This window comes from Anas acuta, chromosome 12, assembly GCF_963932015.1.
Source record: "Anas acuta chromosome 12, bAnaAcu1.1, whole genome shotgun sequence".
NCBI classification, from domain to species: Eukaryota; Metazoa; Chordata; class Aves; order Anseriformes; family Anatidae; genus Anas; species Anas acuta.
In genome coordinates this window covers 8,257,340-8,277,781 of record NC_088990.1, presented here as the reverse complement: position 1 = coordinate 8,277,781, position 20,442 = coordinate 8,257,340, and the positions used below count along the sequence as shown (strand labels likewise).

The 20,442-nt window shown below is 46.3% G+C and overlaps 1 protein-coding gene across 2 annotated transcripts in view; it reads right to left on the bottom strand.

The window, feature by feature from the left end:
• FANCI (FA complementation group I) overlaps nt 1-20,442 on the bottom strand; it is a 24,675-nt gene extending 4,233 nt beyond the window's left edge. Inside the window, exons 1-31 of one of the 2 annotated variants that reach the window (XM_068696397.1) lie at nt 20,301-20,442; nt 20,140-20,212; nt 19,485-19,615; nt 18,948-19,104; nt 18,817-18,874; nt 18,200-18,241; nt 17,752-17,875; nt 16,744-16,829; nt 16,430-16,562; nt 16,086-16,178; nt 15,458-15,594; nt 14,287-14,467; nt 13,625-13,712; nt 12,954-13,084; nt 12,209-12,279; nt 11,164-11,278; nt 10,704-10,826; nt 9,530-9,598; nt 8,180-8,281; nt 7,176-7,358; nt 6,959-7,080; nt 6,400-6,564; nt 5,802-5,981; nt 4,355-4,518; nt 3,924-4,000; nt 3,328-3,444; nt 2,439-2,490; nt 1,730-1,857; nt 1,534-1,602; nt 1,330-1,417; nt 866-1,050 (exon numbers count right to left, since the gene is read on the bottom strand). In XM_068696397.1, the coding sequence (XP_068552498.1) occupies nt 866-1,050; nt 1,330-1,417; nt 1,534-1,602; nt 1,730-1,857; nt 2,439-2,490; nt 3,328-3,444; nt 3,924-4,000; nt 4,355-4,518; nt 5,802-5,981; nt 6,400-6,564; nt 6,959-7,080; nt 7,176-7,358; nt 8,180-8,281; nt 9,530-9,598; nt 10,704-10,826; nt 11,164-11,278; nt 12,209-12,279; nt 12,954-13,084; nt 13,625-13,712; nt 14,287-14,467; nt 15,458-15,594; nt 16,086-16,178; nt 16,430-16,562; nt 16,744-16,829; nt 17,752-17,875; nt 18,200-18,241; nt 18,817-18,874; nt 18,948-19,104; nt 19,485-19,615; nt 20,140-20,212; nt 20,301-20,396 (3,540 nt within the window). In that variant the 5' untranslated portion in view covers nt 20,397-20,442. The remainder of the gene's footprint in view (nt 1-865; nt 1,051-1,329; nt 1,418-1,533; nt 1,603-1,729; nt 1,858-2,438; nt 2,491-3,327; nt 3,445-3,923; nt 4,001-4,354; nt 4,519-5,801; nt 5,982-6,399; nt 6,565-6,958; nt 7,081-7,175; nt 7,359-8,179; nt 8,282-9,529; nt 9,599-10,703; nt 10,827-11,163; nt 11,279-12,208; nt 12,280-12,953; nt 13,085-13,624; nt 13,713-14,286; nt 14,468-15,457; nt 15,595-16,085; nt 16,179-16,429; nt 16,563-16,743; nt 16,830-17,751; nt 17,876-18,199; nt 18,242-18,816; nt 18,875-18,947; nt 19,105-19,484; nt 19,616-20,139; nt 20,213-20,300) is intronic. The other variant, XM_068696398.1, reaches the window with a different exon arrangement.

The window sequence follows — 20,442 nt, the reverse complement described above, 5'->3', positions numbered from 1 at the left end:
AAGAAAACATGAATGAGTCTCTTCCAAATGCACTGTTCCCACAACCTGTACTTCCAGGCAAGGGCTCAAAGCAGCTCATTCAATTGCCACTGACCAATTAAGAAAGGAAGTTCTGACAAAAGAGTGAGGAGCTCAGAGGGCTGCCTGCTGTCCTCAAATCAGAAGACAACAGGGTATCGTTGCCAGAGCATCCAAGTCTTGTTTCTGTTTAAAGTAAAACTCCTTCCTATGCCAATGTTCAGAAAGAAACGAGGAACACCGTAGATTGCCTGAGCTTAAGTTGGATTCTTCTGAAACCAAGACTGCTGAAGCACACACAGCATTGTAGAGGCTACAGCAGTAGCAGTACTGCTCGCAGTGAGGAGGGCAGCATTTGCAAGAACTATCCTCCCCAGTGGCTTGCTATAGCCCAAATGACCTCTGCATTCCAGAGCTGTGAGAGCTCCAGGGAATTCATCATCTTGTCTCAGATGAGTTCCCCGGTCTGATCTCATGTCCCAGTTACCCCAGATTCAATGCTTTGAGCCTTCGATGGGAATGAGTGGCCAGGGCAGGATTGCTGAGCACTGTGAGAATATTGTTAGTGCCTACAAGAGGCACTGGAAAGAACCAGTCTCAGCCAAGCGCAGTCAAAGTCAACTGGAGAAAAGCTTTCTTTAATCTCCCCTGGTATACCTATCACTGCTGTGGAAAGGTCATGAAACCGAGTGCATAAAAGCCAATGGAATAAGGACTCATTTTATGCAAGAGATGAACAGCCCAGCCCTGAGTAGCTGCTGCCAGGGGTCACTGCGAGCTTGCTGTGGCAGATGGGGAAAAAGTTTTTAGATCCCAGCCAGCCCACTGTCAGCAGAGCTGCACTCACATGTTTGATGAGGGAGGTGAGGATTGTGTAGGTCTTGCTGAGGCTTCTCAGCAGCGTGTCCACACAGCTCCCTGCAGGAAGCGCTGTCTGCACCAGCTCATGAAAAACCGTCAGCAGAGTTCCCAGCTGCAGAATTATGCCTTTCTCCAGAGCCTGGGTCTGGTTTGATGCCTGAGTAGAGTCTTCTAGTAGAAAGAGAGGAATACTATATAAATGTGTGTCTAACAAGCCCAATTAGGCAGGTGGGAGACATAAAAGACCACTTTTTGTCAGGTGAACATAACACCAGTGTGGCACAGGGAAAATAACTGGGGCAGGGGTTGTGACAACTCTCACTGTTGATGTGAAACCAACTCAAGGGAGAGTTTACACCTGCCCCGAGATGATGCTGAGAATCCTGAAACACTTTTTTGTTTTTGTCTTTGACAAAGGTGTAACAGTATGAAGTGGGCCACTGCTATTACCTGATGTGTCTGATCCCAGACTGGTAAGTTTCTTGATAAGCCAATCCACCTCTTCAAGGACCTTATCTGCCTGACTCAGAACCAGCAGCTAAGACAGAAACAGCAATAACAAAACAGGTTCTTGGAGGAGTTTGACAGAACAGAAATCTACAAGTCACTCGTAGCAGAGTGGCTGGTTGCTCCATCCACACAGCTTTGACTCACGCAGACAGTAGGGGCTGCAGTCTTGGCATTCACTATGGCAAAATGGGACCGGCTCTCGACTTCTATGTCCTGGTCGGGGGGAGAGAAAAATTCTGGTGAGCAAAACTTCAGCTCCTATTGCGTGGTTTGCTCCATCTATTCTGCCTTGACAGAACTAAGTGAAGAGAGGTAAGCTGCTGTGGACTCTGCATCATACCTGATCTATGTCTCCCAGGCAAGCATGGATATCTTGTGCAAGTTCACGCAGCAGACCGACAGGACTCTTGTACTGAACATGGAGGCTGAAAAGGAGAGTCAGCAAACCCTTACAGCAAGAGATGTCCTCTGTGGGGGAAGAAAAGTAAAACAGGGTGTTAGCAGATGTAGAACTCCTTTCACTATTCAGGAACATCACACATCCATTGAGGGAAAGCCTCAGATTCAGTATGGAGTTAAGTCTACACTCCCAGAAACACAGTAAATGAAAATCCTATCGAATGCTCTAGTCGCAGCAGCAGAGTTTACAACAATGGGCACTGTGCATAATGCTACAAGGGGGAATAACAGCCCTCATCTCACAGGAAAACAGTGCTCAGAAGCACCTAGTAAGCACAATACAAACTCTGGCAAGAGTAATGTTTTTCCAAAATACAAATCCAAATTTGAGCAACAGGTACACTAAGTAACAAGAGAAAAAAGTCAAGTAAGTGGCTTCTCTTTTTTCAGCTGCTCTAGTATTTATAGGGATGAAGTTTCTTTCCTAATAGCCATGCTAATAAACACAAAGTCATGGCAATCTGCCACAGAACAGGACCTGAATCTATCTGCAAGAAAGAGATGGAAACAGAAAAAAGAGCAGAGCAATTAAGAGACTATTATCAGACCTGAGACATCACATCCAAACACACTCCTCAGAGCTTACTTACCTAGAGCATTTTCTTTGCAAATTTTTACTGTCCATGTCAGGAACTGAAGGAACTGTATAAGAGGAGAAAAAAATATTAAGGGTTTGAAACAGAACTCAAAACACAAAATTAAACAACAACAAAAAAAGCAAGCAAGCAAAGAAACAAAAAGAAACACAAAAAGAGGTCATTCAAGACAATGAGTCACAGTGAAGGGAGACCAGCAGAGTCCCCTTCTGGCAGAAGGGCATTCAGCCATGCTCTGTTAAATTCCACAAGGAACATTTAACCTACTAACAAGTCAAAAGCCAAGATGCAGGACACAGGAATGGCTATACCTGCCCTCCGACAGAGTAACAGCTCCATTTAATTTAAGGTAAACGATGACTCCAGACTTCTTGCACACTTTTAGTGCAGTGCCTAATATGTAAAATTGGGGCACCTCTAGTCTGTGCTTTAGAAAATGCATCCTTGCACGGAATAAATTAGGCACTCAGCCAATCCTTTCTGAAAAGCTGTATTTGGACTAGTCACAAATCTGCTGGCCTTTTTTGGCTTTACTCCCACGTGGAAGCCAAACCACACCTAGGCTCTATCAGGGGCTGCTTCTCATGGAAACAAGCTTTTTGGGCTCCAGATGCCCAAAGGCAGCATCAGAACGTGCAAGGGGGAGGGTGGGAAAGCAACTTGTTCTTAACTGTTCTTACAGGCATTTGACAAGATAATGCTTGACAGCTTACTAAAACTGTCGGTTTGACATGGTCTGGTCTGCAGGAGAAGGCTAGAACATGAACACACACAGAAGTCAAAGTCCAGATCAAAGCCCTCAGATATCAACTCAATCTGGTAACGTTCTCCCCACACCTATGATTGCTACACACATCCTCACCACCCCAAGGTTATGAAGTACCTGCTGAGATGTTGGGTCCAGGAGTTTGGACAAAGTGGAGAGAACAGTGACGAGTAACTGCGTTTCCTTGGAGTTGAAGTCATCTTCAGCACTGCTGAACTGGTTCACCAGAGACCTCTGATCATGGGGAGGAAGGACAGAGACACTGAGCTCGCATGCTTGTTGCGGGGATATTTTAAGAAGTAAATAATCAGAAGCTGCAGCATATAAAGGAATTTGCAACGTTCAAGAATGAAAAAAATATAAAGAGAGGAATCTTCTAAAGAGCACACACTGATATTTTTTTTTTTTTTGAGTGCTTACTCAGAGGTCCACTTTTGATTCAGTGTGACTTCTGCAACTTACTCAGGTATGTCTTGTGCTGCATTGCAGGACCTTAGAGCTCTCTGAATACACGTGCACTTCAATCCTGCCCTGCACGCTGCCCTGAAGAAGCCTTCCTTAAGGATCAGAAACTTTTCTGAACAGCCAATGACTCACAGTGTCAGAGTTGCTAGTGCATACTTGATTCTGTGGTCAAGCAATAGAGAACTAACAGCATTTTCTGCCAGAATTACAAGTGCTTTGGAACACTTGCAGCACACAGTGGTACTTACCTGAAACTGTCGGATCTGGAAGGCAGCTTTCTCTGTGACATTAATATCCGCTGCTTCTGCGTCACCATCAGTAGTATCTGGCAGACAGAGAGGTGCAGAAAAGAGCTAAATGCCAAGAGCAGAATACAGGATTTATTTCCAAAAGTAGGAAAGACTGAAACTGCTCACAGCTAGGGAAGGAATACAGACTGTAAACCCGTGGTGAGCACAAAAACACGCTAAAGGCAAACCTCAAATAGAACACTATATCAGACCCCAACTATCCTCTGCTGACAGACCGATGGCAGGTAAACGTATCTCGGAACTGGCATGAAAATCCATGGCTACTAAACTCTCCTTGCTACTGAGGGACAAGGACTGGACCCCTCTAGCTACAGATAAAGAATACACATGGGCTGAACATGAAGGCTAGCATTGTACCACATGCCTACCCAGGGCTTGTAGAAACTGGGGGATCCTAGCAGCGTACAGCTGCTGCACCGTGTTGAAGATCCGCAGACAACCTTCCAAGCACAGCAGGGAAATGCTTTTGCCCTTCTTCTTCCCGGACTCTTCGACAACAGTGGGAATTGAAGTGTACCTCCAAAGCAGGACCCTAGGGGATGGGAGAGGAGTTGACAACACATGCTCCAGTAAAGCTGGCTGCACAGTGCAAGAGCCTAGAACTCAGCTAACCACAGACTCTTCAGTTCATATTTTTAATATAGCTAAGTTGGAAGGTCTTTTTCCTATAAGAGGAGGGAGAAGAGATCCACTTTAAAGAAGACTGTTTCAATGTGAGCAGAACAGCCACTGCTTTCTGCCTGCACAGCTAAATAACTTAATCCTTCCCACATGCCAAGGGACCTTCCAATCCCGAGTCCATTTTTAAGGACTCCTTTCTTTCATGCAATTTTTCTTCTGTCTCAGACTACCTAAACACTGACCACTGGTGTCAAATCTGTCAATGACAAGAGCAGCTCATCTCCTGGCAGTTTAAATTTGTGAAATGTCAGCTATCTCCATAGGGCTCTTTATAAATAAAATCAGAAAGGTAAATGCAGGCAAAGCAAAGTGAAAAGCTTCGAAGAAAGCTAAATTGTTTGGCCTAGAGGAGACATTTCTATTTGCAGGCAAACACCTTTTTCCTGCCCCTCTAACTGTTTTTGTTCCCTTTCTTATTCTCTCTCCCTTCTTCTCATTAGTTCTCTCTGCTGTGTAGATGAACTTGCTCTATTTCCATATCCAATCACGCAAACATGTACGTCATATTTAGCCCCAATGACTGCAACAAAAACAGTTTCATCTATGGGATGAGACAAAATATACAGGTAATTTGTTTTTTGTGCTCTCTGCTGAGAAGGATCTGAAGCAACCACTTGCACATATGACCCAGATCCTAAAAGACATTTAGTTGCTTAATATTCTCAGATTTCCAAAAGATTAGACGCCTGAGTATCTTCAAACACCTTGCAAACATCCTAAAAAAAAATTTTCCTGAATCTGATGTCCCTCTCATACCTGTTTTACAGTGAAGTGAATTTTAATTTCATGGTTTTCCAGAGGCCTCAAGAATCTAGCCTGTAACCATGCTACCTCCCCTGTGACTCTAAGTGATGACCCAAAAGTCAGAAAGAGGATTAAAATGAGAGTTTGATGTTGTTTGGTTCTTCCAGGCTAAAGTAAAAAGTTAAGAGTTGTATCACTCACTCTGGCACCAAAACCATAGTTGCTCCACTTGATTTCTCAGGAGGAAAGAAAGGCAACAATCTAATTCCAGTGATAACAACTGTTTCAGTTACAGACTGCATTCTTCTTTCAAAACCATGAGAATCTAAACTCCCCAAAATGCATTGCTGCTTTTCAGGGCTGATGACTGCACGTTCCACAGTGACTCACCGTGTGATTTTGCAGAGGTTCTGAAACATCTTCTCAGGATTTTGTCCGTCTGGTCCATCGGTTTGTCCCGTTTCCTCCAGCTGCTGCACCTTCTGCAGTGCTACGCTGACAGCATAGCGCAAGAACTCCGTGTTGGAGCGCAGAACCGCCAGGCTCTCCTCGTGGCTTTGGGCATCATCCCTGAAGAATCAAGAGCACTGTCAGGGAATTGAGGATGCACTGAAAAAAGCACAGGGATGGCCTATCAGCACTGCGTCTCTTCACACCAGAGCTCTAGTCACAAGCAATACACTGTATAGAACAGAACTATCACTACACCTACTGCTTGCTTTCAGTTTGCCACATTAAATTCAAGATCTAAATATGCATTTACACACAAAAAAAAATCACTAGCTGAATCCAGGGTGGAAAAGACCCTTTGTCTGGAAAAGACACATGATGCTGCTCTCCAGACAATAAGTGCTGTTACAGAGGCTTCGTACAGACATGAAAACGTCTCTGTGGTGTACACAGTGCACAAGATCAGCCAGCATGCAGACACCATGCAAGCAGCTTGTGAGCAGGCCTGAAAGCTACTCCAGATGGGACAGCTTCTCACCTGAACAGAGCTGTGAGGAGAGTAGATACGAAACCCATCGACAGGAAGCTCCGTGCGATTTTGTTGCCCAAGGCAGATTTGTTCTTTCCGGCTTTCTCCCTCAGGATTTCAGAGAGTTTACTGTAACAGGTAAACAGGCCTAGGACATCCTCAAACTTGTTCTTACTGCAATAAAGCAAAGGAAAGCATTAGAGAAGAAACTTCAGTCTTAAGGTTCCCCATCCCAGCTTCAGCTGCCAAATTACACAGACACCTTCTAGATGATAAAACTATGACATGACATCTCCCTGCCTCCCTGACAGTGTATACCTCATCCACTCCTTCTTGACCTGCCCTTCTACAAAATGTTATATCACAGCTCCCACAACACATGACATTCAGAAGACACTCCCAAGGTTCTGTGAATATCTGTGCCACAAGGCACATACACTCAGAAAACATCACTCTGACTCTGCGTTGGGACTATTATCCTCTGCTTGCAGAGTCTGTGTCCTGCACTCCAAAGAGCGAGGCACAGCAGAGCACAGCTAGTGCTAGAGGGTAAGATTTGATGTTTTACCTGAAATTCCCTATGTTGAAATTGTACTCAATCAGAACCTCACAAATTCCCATCACCTGGATGGCATAGATGTTATTCTTTACACCAACACCAGAAGACAGAGAGAAATCTGCTGATTTATCCTAAGAGGTAGAGGAAACAAGTGAAAGAATCATTTCAAAACCTGACAAGAACTCAGTGTCTTCTGTCACTGAGTCAAACTGAAAATCTGATTTACCAGTTCAAAGTCTTCCAGCTCACTCTTGATCATCCGTCGTGTGACAGATTCTAGCATCTCCTCAAAGTTTTGCTCAAATCCCACATCCTCCTCCTCCTCATCGTCATCTTCAGCTCCTTGGCATAAACGCACGGTGCTCTTATACCAGGCTAGACAGTGTTGGATACAGCAGAGCAGATGGGCCTGAAGGAAGCAGCCACACAGTCACAATCAGCCTTCTAGAAAGAGACTGCTGTCAGATGAGGACAGCCCGTTCAACGTCACAGGCTGGACCATTATAGCTTGATGCAAAGAACCAGAGGTGCCTTCAGAGGTTCATGACAGTCTCAAGAATACGCCTAATTTCCTGAAGAGGCTTTCTGTAACCCTACCCGCAGTTAAAGAGTTCTAGCCTCAGACAATATTGTCTGCGTGAGCTTGCCTACACAGGATGTACAGACTTAGCTCCCACAACCCAGCTACTCTAACTGTTGGAGGAGACGGAGAGGGAATTTCCAAGAGGGCCCTCACTGCAGCTGAAGTGTCTGCTCCCTTCCTGGGTGTGCTACTGCAGCACAGCATGGAAGCTTCCTTAGGGAAAAACAAAGCAATGAATTGGAATTTGTTCCCTTGGAAATCCCATGAATCGAGATCTCATCTGCAACAATATCAAAGGAACGAGATCAAAGGGCAGGCTCTTCCCCCACATCACACACTGCACGACTATTTTATGCAGAATTAAGTTGAAGGAGGAAAAATAACAGAGTGAGCTCAACAGAAGATAACAGAACACGACACCACTCCTTGTGCATTTTTCACCCAGGTCCCCCAAACCACTTTGCTAACAGAGCTCTGATAGATAGCCTCAGGCAGGGGTGAAACGCCCAGCTCTATTGTCATTAAAAGAATAGCTCCAAGCTAGAAGACGTTGAAGAAACACGAGGTATTCAGCTCATGTAGCAGCACAACTAAAATCCTATGGAACAGATGAACTCGCAGCTGTGGCCAGCCAATACAGCTCTTACCAGTGGTTCCTGCAGAAAGATTTGATCTCCTTGAGCCATAATACAACCCTCAAGTTTCAGTGGAGGCAGGAGGTCTGGCTGGGGCAAGTAATATTGTTTTATCTGCCACAGAAAACATGAAATAAAAATAACCAGTTACTTAGTAACTGAGCCTCTTGAGTTGTTTGAATACAGAGTACGATAATCTTTTATCTCCATTCTACAAAGGAGAAACCAGCACCATGGTAATGGGACCATACACGTAACTCAGCCCCACCATCTGCTCTGCTAGTAATTAAAATCCCTTCTCCAGTTGCTCTCGTGCCTCTCAGTTAAAAGGCCAGGTCACTGCGCTGAAACAAGTCTATCTGGCCACTTCCTGTTGCGTTCCTTCAACACGCAATGCCACTTGTGTTTCACCTGCAGTGTTACCCACCCTTTAAACAGCGAGGAAAAGGAACTCTTCCTGTTGCCCCACCTCGATACTGAACGTATGGCCCTGGTATAACATCCGGCTTCCTGGCCCAAGGATGCAGGCAGATATGGAAGCTACCCTTGGCTCTACAACAAACCTGTGACAGACCGTGCTTGCACCAGGTCCTTGCCATCCAGCACAGCACATGAAGGAGATATGCTCCAAGTACCGATGTAGGAACAGAACCAAATAGGGGAAGTTTGGCATGTAATGATGCTATAAAATGGTACCCCGTTTACACCAAATTCCCATCAATCGCCTTCTGCTACCCAAAAGCTGCCTTGGCTCTGTTCTTGTTCCCTCCTCAGGCCCTATACCGGTATGGGAAAGCTGGAATTAGTCAGCATGAACTCTATGGATGATTAAAGGGAAGAAAATTACTTGTCTCAAAGAAAGCACAGCCTGTCCAATGGATTGAGGAAATGTGATTGTCTTGTTGCCATGAGCAACGCTGTTGGGGGATGAGTTAATCCTCCTAGATCCTACAAGGACTTGGGTACTCTCCCTATGGGAGGACAGCAATAATAATTACATATCCTTGGGGATGCATGGGAGGCTGACTGCTGTGCACTGCTAAGGAACGGGGAGCACACAAAACACTTCTCTGGGCATCAATTCCAAGATGCTGCAAGAAGTGTCAAGGATTGTAAAGGGCTCCAAGAGATCATTTCTCTTCCATCCTGTGTCCTGAGACAGGATATGAACCAGTTTCCACAGATGTTTACCTAGTCTGCTTTCTCAATAAAGCAGGGATTCAAACACCTCTCTGTAGAAGTGCCGCAGCACTTACACGTCTTGTGAGTGCGTGGGAGAACTATTTTCCTGATATTTAACCTAAATTGCATGCTGTGCTGGTCGCAGTGCGGAATTCTTCGTGTCACAGAGCAGTGCTTTACCTGGGACAAGAGCGTTTCCATTATAGAGCTGGCCAGCTGGGAGTTCCTGCGAAGGACATCATAGAAACCCTGAAGACAGGAAGGAAAGACAACTTGGCTTACTTGACAAAGAAAATACACCATATGCAAAAGAAGTTTGCGTCACAAGACAGAAATGACCCTTTAGCACCATCCATGAGCAAATAACAATGTGCTCAGTGTAAAACCCCATACCTGGCAAAGCAAAAACTCAACAGAAAGAAGGTATGAATCAGAAAGAGCATATATTTCCTTGCAGGAGCCCTCTCACAAGCTGTATCTCCCTAGCAGCAGTGGCATCAAGCCCAGAGTGACTTTCATTGCTATTTAACACCAGCACTAGATCCAACTTCAAACTGTGAAATCCTGCTTCAAAGGCAAAACAAGTCAGTGGGGAAACCGTAGGAGGCAAAAATCCTTTAGACTGAGAAATCTCAGTGGATGGATAAAACAAGCACAAGTCCTATAGCAACACTGAAAAACACATACAAAACTTGCAGCTCACTAAAGGTCAGTCCAACCAAGTCAGGAAGGAAACAAAATCTCTCTCATCTGAACAGTTTAACTTCTCTCAAGCTGGTACCCCACAGTTACTCAGATGTGAACCCACAAATTGCTCTGTACACTAGGCTCGTTGTCGTGAGAAATCTTAGAGAAAAACAAACCTTTAAAGGAGGCTGCAAAAGGATAGGAGAAAAAACAGGTCCCTGATGCAATCTTTAAGGAAGTTTCCCCCTTCTCTCCAAGCAGGGCTTTCTTTGGAGCCCGGTGTTAGCAGAGCTGCACTGCTTCCATCCGATGCCTGCCATAACACTGCTCCCCACTGGGCATCAAGCATGCATCAAGCATCCTTGGCCACGCCAAAGGAAAAGAGACTTTGATTTCTACTCTTAAGCAATGCACGAGACAAGGAAAATACATTCGCATGCCTTTGGGCGCATGATGGCCCAAAATAAAAAGCAGCAGAAGGATTGAAAAAAGAAATATATTTTTTTATCCAGTGTCTGGTATAAGGACGTGTCCCAAGAAGAACATAACTGAGACGACGGATCATTTTCTACAATAACGTGATCATTATTTACCTGGGGCTACAGCAGAACCAGACTACAGCAGAGCTACTGACTGTTTAAAAGGAGGCCAGAGAAACCATGTTTACCTCATATAACATGAGTCGGACATCCGCTTGCTGGCTCAAACATCGCCTCAGGCTGCCCAGGATTTCGAGGCAGAAGGCCTCATTAGCTGCAGAATTATAGCAGGCATGAACATCTGCCTGGACCTGAGATGGAATATTAGTCACGTTATACTGGTTACAGCTCTCAAATAGCACAGAAGCAAGGTGAAAAGGGGCCTGACCCCTAAACAGTCACTGAAATAGTCATGAAATAAGCATGCTGCCAGGCAGCGTGCTGTAAGAGATAATGACTCTGAGAAACTACATCCCCAGAACAGCTTGTCTTTGCATGCTGCATTTCCAAAAGTAATTCCAGGACTAACCCTTACTCAAGCTGTATCTCCATTTTGGGGAAACACAGCACTCCGAGTTGCTTCAAACTGTGCGTGTTAGATGTAAGACTGTCACATACCTGCACCAGAGCCTGCAGAGCAGCACTTACCTGAGTGGCACCAATGGCCTGGCTGCACTGGGAAGAAGTCAAGCTGCCCAGAATCTTAAAATTTCGTAACAGAAGCAAAAAGCCAGCAACTGCAGCTTTACGAGCATCGAGCTGCCTGTGAGTCAGGGGGAGAAAAGAGAAGCATAAAGAAGAGAGGAAGCAAGAACAACATAAGAACAACATAAGAACAACTCAGCAATGAAAAAAGGTCCACAAAAACGCAGTGCCTGGGCCCACTGGCTCTGTATTCCCCAAGAGGGCAACACAGCCCCAAGCAGTTCAGAGGCTGGGAGCTTGCTGGGAACTCCTTTGCTTTTACACTCCCAGCATTTTATTTCCTTTCTGCCCTTCCAGTGCTCACACTGAGGGAGAGCCCCAGACACAAGCATTAAACATCCCTTGAAAACTGGAATAGGGTTGTCTCGCAGAGCTCATCTCAGAGATGCAAAATTCCTCAAAAGAAAGCTATTTTGCTTTGCTCACTGAAACCCCCAGATCTTTCCCCAAGACCAAGTCCCTTGCCTTGAATAATAATGCTGAATTATGAATTCTGTTTTCACAACCAGGCAGCCACTGCCCCACAGAACCCAGTCTACGATCACAGCATTATGAAGACAGCAGGATGTATTTATTGCTCAAAGCATTACCAAGACAACAAGCCTGCTTCTCTACCATTTTGTAAGAGATCAGAATGCTGAGATGCCACCTTCCCCCTGAGTCAGTGGTTCCTTCTGGACTCTCCCTAGCATCTGGATGTACTCATTTGTAGAGAGCATAGGATTGGTTTTAATTTTGCCTTCTTGTTTGGAGTTCCCAACAACTTTCTGAATTTCCAAAGACCTTTCATGTGGGGGTTGGGATCTCTCAGCGGGTAGAGCTCTGACTGTACTGCAGCCCTAAGGCCGAAGGGACAGATGTCACCATTAATTACTGGAAGAACACAGTAAGACGACTCATAGCCAAAGCAAACAAAAAATTCTTCTGCTCCAAAAAATACACATATGAGTTGCAGAAATCTTTTCAAAGAATCCCCTTCCCAGCTTACCTGGAAAAGATAGCTTTTTGGAGAACAAGTATCAGGGAGTCCCTCACTGACATGCTGACTTTGAGCAGGGGCTGGAAAGGAAAATATACTTTGGAGAGAAAAGCACTAAGGCATGCCAAGCCCTTGGTGCATATGAGCTCATCTTCCTCAGGCCCATCTGGCCCTGCATTTCCAATACTGTCATCAGTACAGTAGGGAAACCAAAACATGTCAAAATAGCGTAATATAAAATTAAACCCAGAGAGCTGTAGCAGCAGGACACCTTAGCAGGTTAGTGAGGACACAGTGCGAGGGTTTGGGAAATGACTGCTATAATCAGTTTGGGCTAAACAGGGAGAAGTTGAACCCCAGGGCAATATCTCAGCCCAGCCAAAGAGAAATACTGACATGGAGCTTGGAAGGATTAAAAAAACCAAACAAACAAAAAACAACAATGACAGCTACAGCTGTTGATCTGGACCCATATACCTAGGTTTCTATGTCATGGAGCATCTGGGCATCTTTCAGATGAAAGGTCAGCACAGAGCAGTTCCAGCACCGTTCCAAACGGCACCATGTTTTTTGCTAGAGGGCACGTGCATACCCATGCTTGAAGAACAGTTCCATGCTACATTGAACAACCTACAGCAGAGCATTAAGGCTTATTTTACAAGAAAGGTTATTAGATCATGCATGTAATTGTGGCCTGGAGCTATCGCTGGAACTAAACTAACAAGGGCATTTATGGAGAAATGCTAAGCCTTACCTGCACTGCCCGGAGGAGCCCTTGCACTGTGTCAATGGGCAGAAAAGATAAATTGTCAAAGGTCTCTGTGACTCTGGAGGATGAATTCTGAAGCACAAGAGGAGCAGACACAACAATATTGGACAGCAAGTCTGAAAAATAAAACGACAAAAGGAGATGCTGCTGCCAAGGGGCCAAGTCTATATTATGAAAGAGAGCAAAAGATTTCTGTAGGGTTAACAATTACAGAACAATCAAAGCCCTTCCATTCCTTGGAGAAGTCATAATAGGATGAGCATTGATAATCTGAGCTCTACGGCAGGCACAAAGCGCAACATGCTCATAGCCTGGCTGCAGGGCCTCACCCCACCAGAGGGCACTAAGGTATAAGAGAAGAGGCTGCAGCACAGGCATTGGCAGCCCCAGGGACTCCCAGGCACCTACCAAGGCTGACAGGAAGGCAAGACTAGCAACTGATGGCCACCACCTTTCTGTGTGTCAGCCATTCCACGGCAACCGCCCGAAAACATTTTTCACCTGCGACAAACGCAAGGTGATCCGAGGCTGGCACCTCAGTGAGAAGCAACGACAGATTTTCCTGGTTTCGGGTCACTTCAGCAGGAACTTAGCTTCTGAGAAGCTACGTTCTGAAGTGTTCACAGAGCAGGACACAATTCTCTCTTTCCTGTTACCTATGAAGTGGCTGACAGGAGATGCTGCTTTTGTGAGGACTCTGTTCAGGACCTGCTCAAGAATATCACTTCTGATGGGCTCATGGACCTGAAATGACAGACAACAAATAAAATCAAAACCTACACAAACGTAAGACATTCCTGTACACCAGAACACAGGCATTGTCCTGCACAAAGCAAATCCATCCAAATCTAAAGGCTAAACTAGAACTGGTTGTCAGAAGTCCCTTTTTCAGTTAAATTCAGACAGGCTGATTCAGGTTTCATCCCAGTCCAATCAGATCCAGCCCATCAGCAAGGCACACACGGTACACTTGAAACATAATGGGGTCAAATTGTCTGTGGGATGCAAATTTACCACTTCAGCGAAGATGCTGGTTTCAATCCCACATCTGTCACATTTTCTTTGTACCTCTAAATTTCTCTACAGTCTCTCTTGTGTAACAGTGCTTACACAAGTATCATGCTAGATGGAACAGATTACATGTAGGATTGGGTCTTTCTGAAGATGACCCCTTCCTGCTGGACAGGGACAAAAAGGAAACCAAATCCTGTCTGTGAAGTGCTCATGGTGGATACTGTAGGCAAGGTTTTGACACCATTCACCAAGAGAGAATAAGAACAGATTCCCCCTGCAAAGAACCCTCCAAACCATACGCTACCTTAAATGTTTCCAGCAGGATACTTGCTCCCAGTCTGCAAGCCTGCTGGGCTGGTGTTTTTGAAAGGCCAAAATTGGTCTCAGCAGCTTTCCCTCCAAAGGGCTTTTTTGGTTCATATGATTCCATTAGGCTGAAGCCGAGATCCACCAGGCCCTGAGTAACATGGTCCCAGCCAAATGCACTGGGGAAAACATTAAACAGATCAGAAAAGAAACAACTTAGTCACAGAAAACATTTAGATTAGAGCAGTCTGTATTAAAATCCTCCAGTCATTCCAGATGCAGAGCAGCAGCAAGAGGTGTTTGTTCACCCCAGGGAAGGTACCACCCCTCTCAGCCCTGTGACTATCTTTAGGTTGAGGGGCAGGTGCTCAGCCCACACATTTTGCATTCCTGGCTCTCCAGCCATCAGACTTCTTTTCCAATCCAAAGGTTTCCTTCCTATGGGAAGTGTGCACTCAATCTCATCTCAGCGTGACACTGGGCTGCAGCCTGGATGCACGGATCCTACAGATCCTGAGTCTTCAAGACACACGAGGAAGGCAGAAGAGGAATGCCTCACATCAAACTAAAGGACAACTGATGACAGATCACAGATATCCCACAGGATGTTTAAAGGACTAACCATGTGGAGGAAAGTAAACACTGAACCTATCACTCATCCCTTGATCAGAACACAAACTACAGCAGGCAGCATGACTCATACCATCAGTTTCTTTCCTAGCAAGAAACAGACAGGGTTCTGATGGGTTTAGTCCTGTGTACAACCAGATGCTGAGATTTGGGGTGGAGGAGGCACATTTATACATCTAAATTTGTTTGTTTGTTTAAATTCACCAGGAGAAAACTGTGATAGAATCATAGCATCAAAAAAAGTTGGGGTTGGAAGGGATCTTAAAGATCATCCCATTCCAACCCCCCTACTATGACCAGGGGCACATTCCACTAGACCAGGTTGCTCAAAGCCCCATCCAACCAGGCCTTAAACACTTCCAGGGTTGGGGCATCCACAGCTTCTCTGGGCAAAAAGATAGAACCTTTGGATTTTGACATTGTTCCCTGCTGGTAACAGGTCAGCAGCAAACATGTGATCCCAGAGCATTCCAGCAAGGCTCGAACACTCTCCCTCCCCAAGCCTGCTGAGCGTTCTGCAGTGCACAGCAACAACTCACCTATTTTTCACCACCTCCAGAATCACAGCTGTTATATCATACTGCTGAGGAAACAAGTCCTGCAGAAACTTGGAGGCCTGCAGGAACTGCAGGTCCTTGCAGCTTCTCGTGATTGATGTTTTCAAGAAATCAAATATCTGGAACATAAAATCACTGAGCATGAGGAAATAATCTTTGAAATGGGATCTGTATAATCTTGGGCACGTTCCAGTACAAGCACCAGGCAGAACACAAGTCTCAGTACAACCTGCCAAAAACCTTAACTCACTTCTTTCTCAGGACAAATACACCAACCTCATTAAGTGTCCCAGAGAAGGTAACTGGCTGCCAGATGCACTTCAGGTGTCTACCACAGAGCCAAAACGTTAGAGAAGGAAGACAATGCTTTTCTTCTCACCCTACAACATTTGGCCCACAGGAATTACGATTCTGGAAAATTCTGATATTGTTCTGGAGTCTTTTATAATGTTTGGTAAACTACAGGGTACTGATGATCTGCCTCCCCACCCAGCATCCCAAAGCCACTTTTAATCTGATTCTGATGAGACATTGATCTAACTCTTCTTCCCTTCTCACACAGGGCTGTGTGCACTGCCACTGAAGTTCTCTGTACATCTATCACACGTACCTGCTCTTGCAGTCTGTGTTTTACTGCAACCGACAGCAAAAGAGCCACACTGAAGGGACACAGAGCTTTACCGGGGTCCTTCTGTTGCTCAGTCTAGAAAATAGTAAGCAATAGTTAGAAAGCATGCTAGCTTCAACTGCAGCATCCCACAAATCAAACTATCAAGCTCCTATCACACTGCTGCTGTGGCACAGATGGGAACACGTCTCTTTCCACGTAACACTTCATGAAATCATAAAATGGCCATAAAAATTATTAAATCCCTTCTAAAGATAACCAGTGATGATTTTAAAAGCTCTGCTTCAACACCTTAAAGAACAGCGCCTGTTCCATCTCTGTCATACCTTCAGATGTTTGATTAACTCCTCGCCTAGGTCCTGATCCAGGTTGATAACAGAAATGATATGGAGAATGACAGTGCCTTCCACGTGGCGGAGCTGGTCTAGGGGCACCGTGGCTACCTCGAGGTCCACTGATCTGTAAGGTTTACCAGATTAAAAAAAAAAAAAAAGAGCCATCCAACGCCACAAATTACGTCTTAGGCATCAGGGAGTATGTACTTGTACAAGGCCTGTCACATTCAAGAGTACCGGGCAGGACAAGGGTGAGTGTAAGTACCCAGGTTGTAAAGAAAGGGGATGACAGAGAGAGAACTTACTGCGGAACCTTCTGTTCTTCCTTCAGTCTCTTGTCCAACTGATTGAAAAAACTGATGATTCCTTCCAAAACAGTCTTCTTACTGCCCTGCAAGAAAGGACATTACGTTATGCAACTGCGTGGTCTGCAAGATCCCGGGGAGCTACCCTCTATTCCCATAGCAATTACAAATGTCACGGTATCCTTTATGTCCCTTCATAAATTGCTGAGGTGCTGGAACTGCTCGCTTCCAGATGAAATGACAAACGATGACTTTAGTTTGTCCCCTTCTTTTGACCGCACTTATTGAAGAGTTGCAGAAGCTGCACCTCTCACAGTTTTTTGTTTTGTTCCAAGTCGTTATTAATTGGAAAGGATCCTTTATATTATAATCAATTAGGAAGGTTTTCAAACTCCTAACTTCATATATATATGATCACATTTTGGCCAGTGGACACCAATGACCTCCCGTAACACATGGGTAATTCGCTTTTGTCTGGACCCTTTTGGCAGGTACTCAGTCACAAACAAAGCAAGAGCCAGATCACTCTGACGAAGGGCAGATATGTCGCTGGCAGCCTCCGCTTGCAGGACGAGACAGAAGGGGAGACATTTCCAGTACAAGTCACAGTACAACCCAGAAGAGTTATACTGCACGAGGCAATATTACACTAGAGGCGAGCAGGCCACTAAGAGTGAGCAGACCCACGCTTAAGAATACTGAAAGCAATCCACTCTGCTGTCCCCTGGGTCTGAGCTCATCCCTTATTTCCCAAAGGTTCCCTGCTACAGTTCCCCATAAAAGAACAAGCTTGTATCTTCCTCTGAGCATTCAGCTTCTTCAGGCCAGAGGGAGATAGAGGAAAAAGGCAAAACAAAACAAAGTTGATGATGTCCTGCTGTGTCCTGCTCCCCACAGCAGATTGGGAGCGATCAAAACCCTTTCCAAAATCCAGCCTGTAGCTCAGCTTGTGTATATTTTTTCTTGTGATGCATGCTCAGGAGGAGGCCACCTCCCATGAGCTGTTACCTTAGCAGAAAGCAGCAGCAGCTGATAGACCAGGGGGGGGATTTCCTGCAGGTCTAATTTGGAGAACATCCTAAGGACCTTTTCCACCACAAACTGCAGCTCCTCTCCCGACAGTGGAATATCCCTGTTGGACCAAAGACAGAGCCTGATCATTTTCATGAATTTCCTTCAGAGTCCCCCAGTAGATTCAACCCATAACTAGACAAAGAGTTCACGTACAGGCAGGCAGCAAGCTCCCAAAGCTCTCAGCAGAACAGAGATCACCCAATACCCAAGCACTGTCCCAGGATACTGTTCAATCTGGACATTCATTGACCGAAACACCCACGGGGTGACACCTGCTATGCTCAGACAATTTGCACTTTCCCCAAATTACCTGTGAGACGGGACATGGAGATGACTGCAGCACAAGAAAGCATTGGTGCTTGCTGGAGGAAAGAAGAATTACCTGAACATGTTGGCAAGATGTATCACGCTCTGAGGGTCCCACCTGACAAAACAAAAGTTTGCCAGGAAACTGAGTGGAAGCAGAATTATTGTTTATCCCTTGATTCAGTTTCCCCGTTTGTTACTTCCTGATATTAAGATCAGAAGCCAAATTTCCAACCTGAAATCACCACTGTCACCCAAATTACCCAGACTTAGAATGGTTCCAAACTGCCCTGGCCCCCACAACAACAAACATCAAGAAAGGAATAAAAACAAACACTTCCTGAGACCAACTCACACAACACTGTTACAAGACCTGGCAACAGGCTGTTCCTTTGCCTTTCCAGCCAGGGAGGACACTGTCACAGAGGGCACAGATTCAAAGATGACAGAACAGGACACAGACAGAGCCATCCAACTCGTCACCACGTCCTTCTCAAAGCATAACACAAAGCACACTGTTTTGACACATAACTAAGGGAACAACAGGGCTGTGGACGCATCTAACTGCAGATTTAGCTCTCGCCACGCCTCTGGGGTGTCACAGGGATTTCTGTAAAAAGCCCAAACAGGACTAGGCCCTGGCTGAGTTTTTACCAAGCTAACGCACAGCGGAGCTGGCCGAGAGGTACGTACTTGCTGGAGCAAAGAGTATTTATCAGCTGTTTCTTAAACTCTTCCCCATTCAGTTCACCTAAAAAAGCAAAAGTCTTTTAGGTGTACGCTCCAGAGGGAGAGAGGAGAGGCTGACAGAAGGAGAAGGTTACCTTTCCCATAAGCCAGGCTCTCCTTCGAGCTGGCCAACGCAGTAAGAACAGTGGAAAACAGCTCCAAGGATTTCCCATTAGACAGGCTGCCGCCCTTAACAACATCAACAAACAGGGTGGCAAGCTCAGCCAACGCGGGGCCTGGCAGCTGGCGAACCTGGGAGAAGATGGAATAACGTGAAAGAGCCTGGGGCAGGCACAGGAGCACCCCTCATACACGTCCCCATGGCCACCAAACACCAGAAAAGGACGACGTTTCTCATAGCGCAGGGCGTCTAAACGGGGAGTTCACCCCACGACCTCTATTCCACGCTGTCTTGGACAGAACAGAGCAGCTAATCAAGTGAAGGCAATTATGATTTTGGAGTCTAGGTCTACATATCCAAAGAAAATCACGTTTAAACACATGGCAAGTTCCAAGACCCGCTTAGTCCAGGGCAGATCCACAGCTCATTTGTCTCAGTGGTGAAGCACTTGGTGTACTTGCTAGGGGATAGGCGGCAGGCCTCAGGAGAGCCAGCCCTGAGGAGCTCCTACCTCCAGCATCAGCAGCCCGATGATTTCGGACGCCTTGCTCAAGTGCAGATCCCCTGACTCCACCAGCGGGACGCAGTGCTTGTACACCTGCAGCCTCCTGAGAACGCCACTCGGCTGGGAACACGGGGAGCCTTATAATGAGAAAACAAAGGAAGATGAGGAATGGAAACAAGGTTATACAAATAACAACGCCTTTCTAAACAGGAAATTTGCAGGGCTAAACCGTCACTCAGCCGTAGCTCCCCATTTTGTATATCTGACAACACAGATAACAAACAGAGTACAGGAAATGAGAACCTCTTGGATAAAACCACCGAAACACTCAGCCCTCTTGTCACACTCTGGTTCTGCCAACCTGCCCTCCAGGCTCGGCAAGTGGCAGCATTTTGAGGCGAACCACTTGGGAACTGAGCTTCAGCAGCCAGCAGGTGAAACACACCTATGTGCCAGCAAAAGTAAAGCCAATATAGAATGCGGTCACCAAAAACGCGTTACTCCAGCTTCCTTCTCACTGCATAATCACTTCGTGCTGTCACATCCCGCTTGCACCCGCCTGGCTCTCCCCAGAGGGGCCCCTCACAGCCCGTGCTGCTGCCCACCGCCCCCACCCAGCTCACCCTGCCCCCCCCGGGGGCCCAGCCCCGCCACCACCCACCTCTGAAGATTCCCCTCAGCAGCGCCGCCGTCTCCCTGCCCCTCAGGGCCTGCTTCGTCACCATCTCGCCCAGCTGCAACGAGAAGGCCAAGCTGCCAGGCGCCGCCAGGAGAGCCCCCGGTTCGGGGGTGGGGGGTTACGGGGGGGCTACAACCGCGCACCTCGTCCTCCCCCAGTTCCTGCAGGGCCTCCTGGAGCCGCTCGGGGCCCTCCTCGGCCGCCAGCGCCAGGACGCGCTGAGCCATGGCCGCCGCCATCTTGCCCGCCCGCCCGAAACTCCCGCCCGGAAGTGCCGCCCGTCAC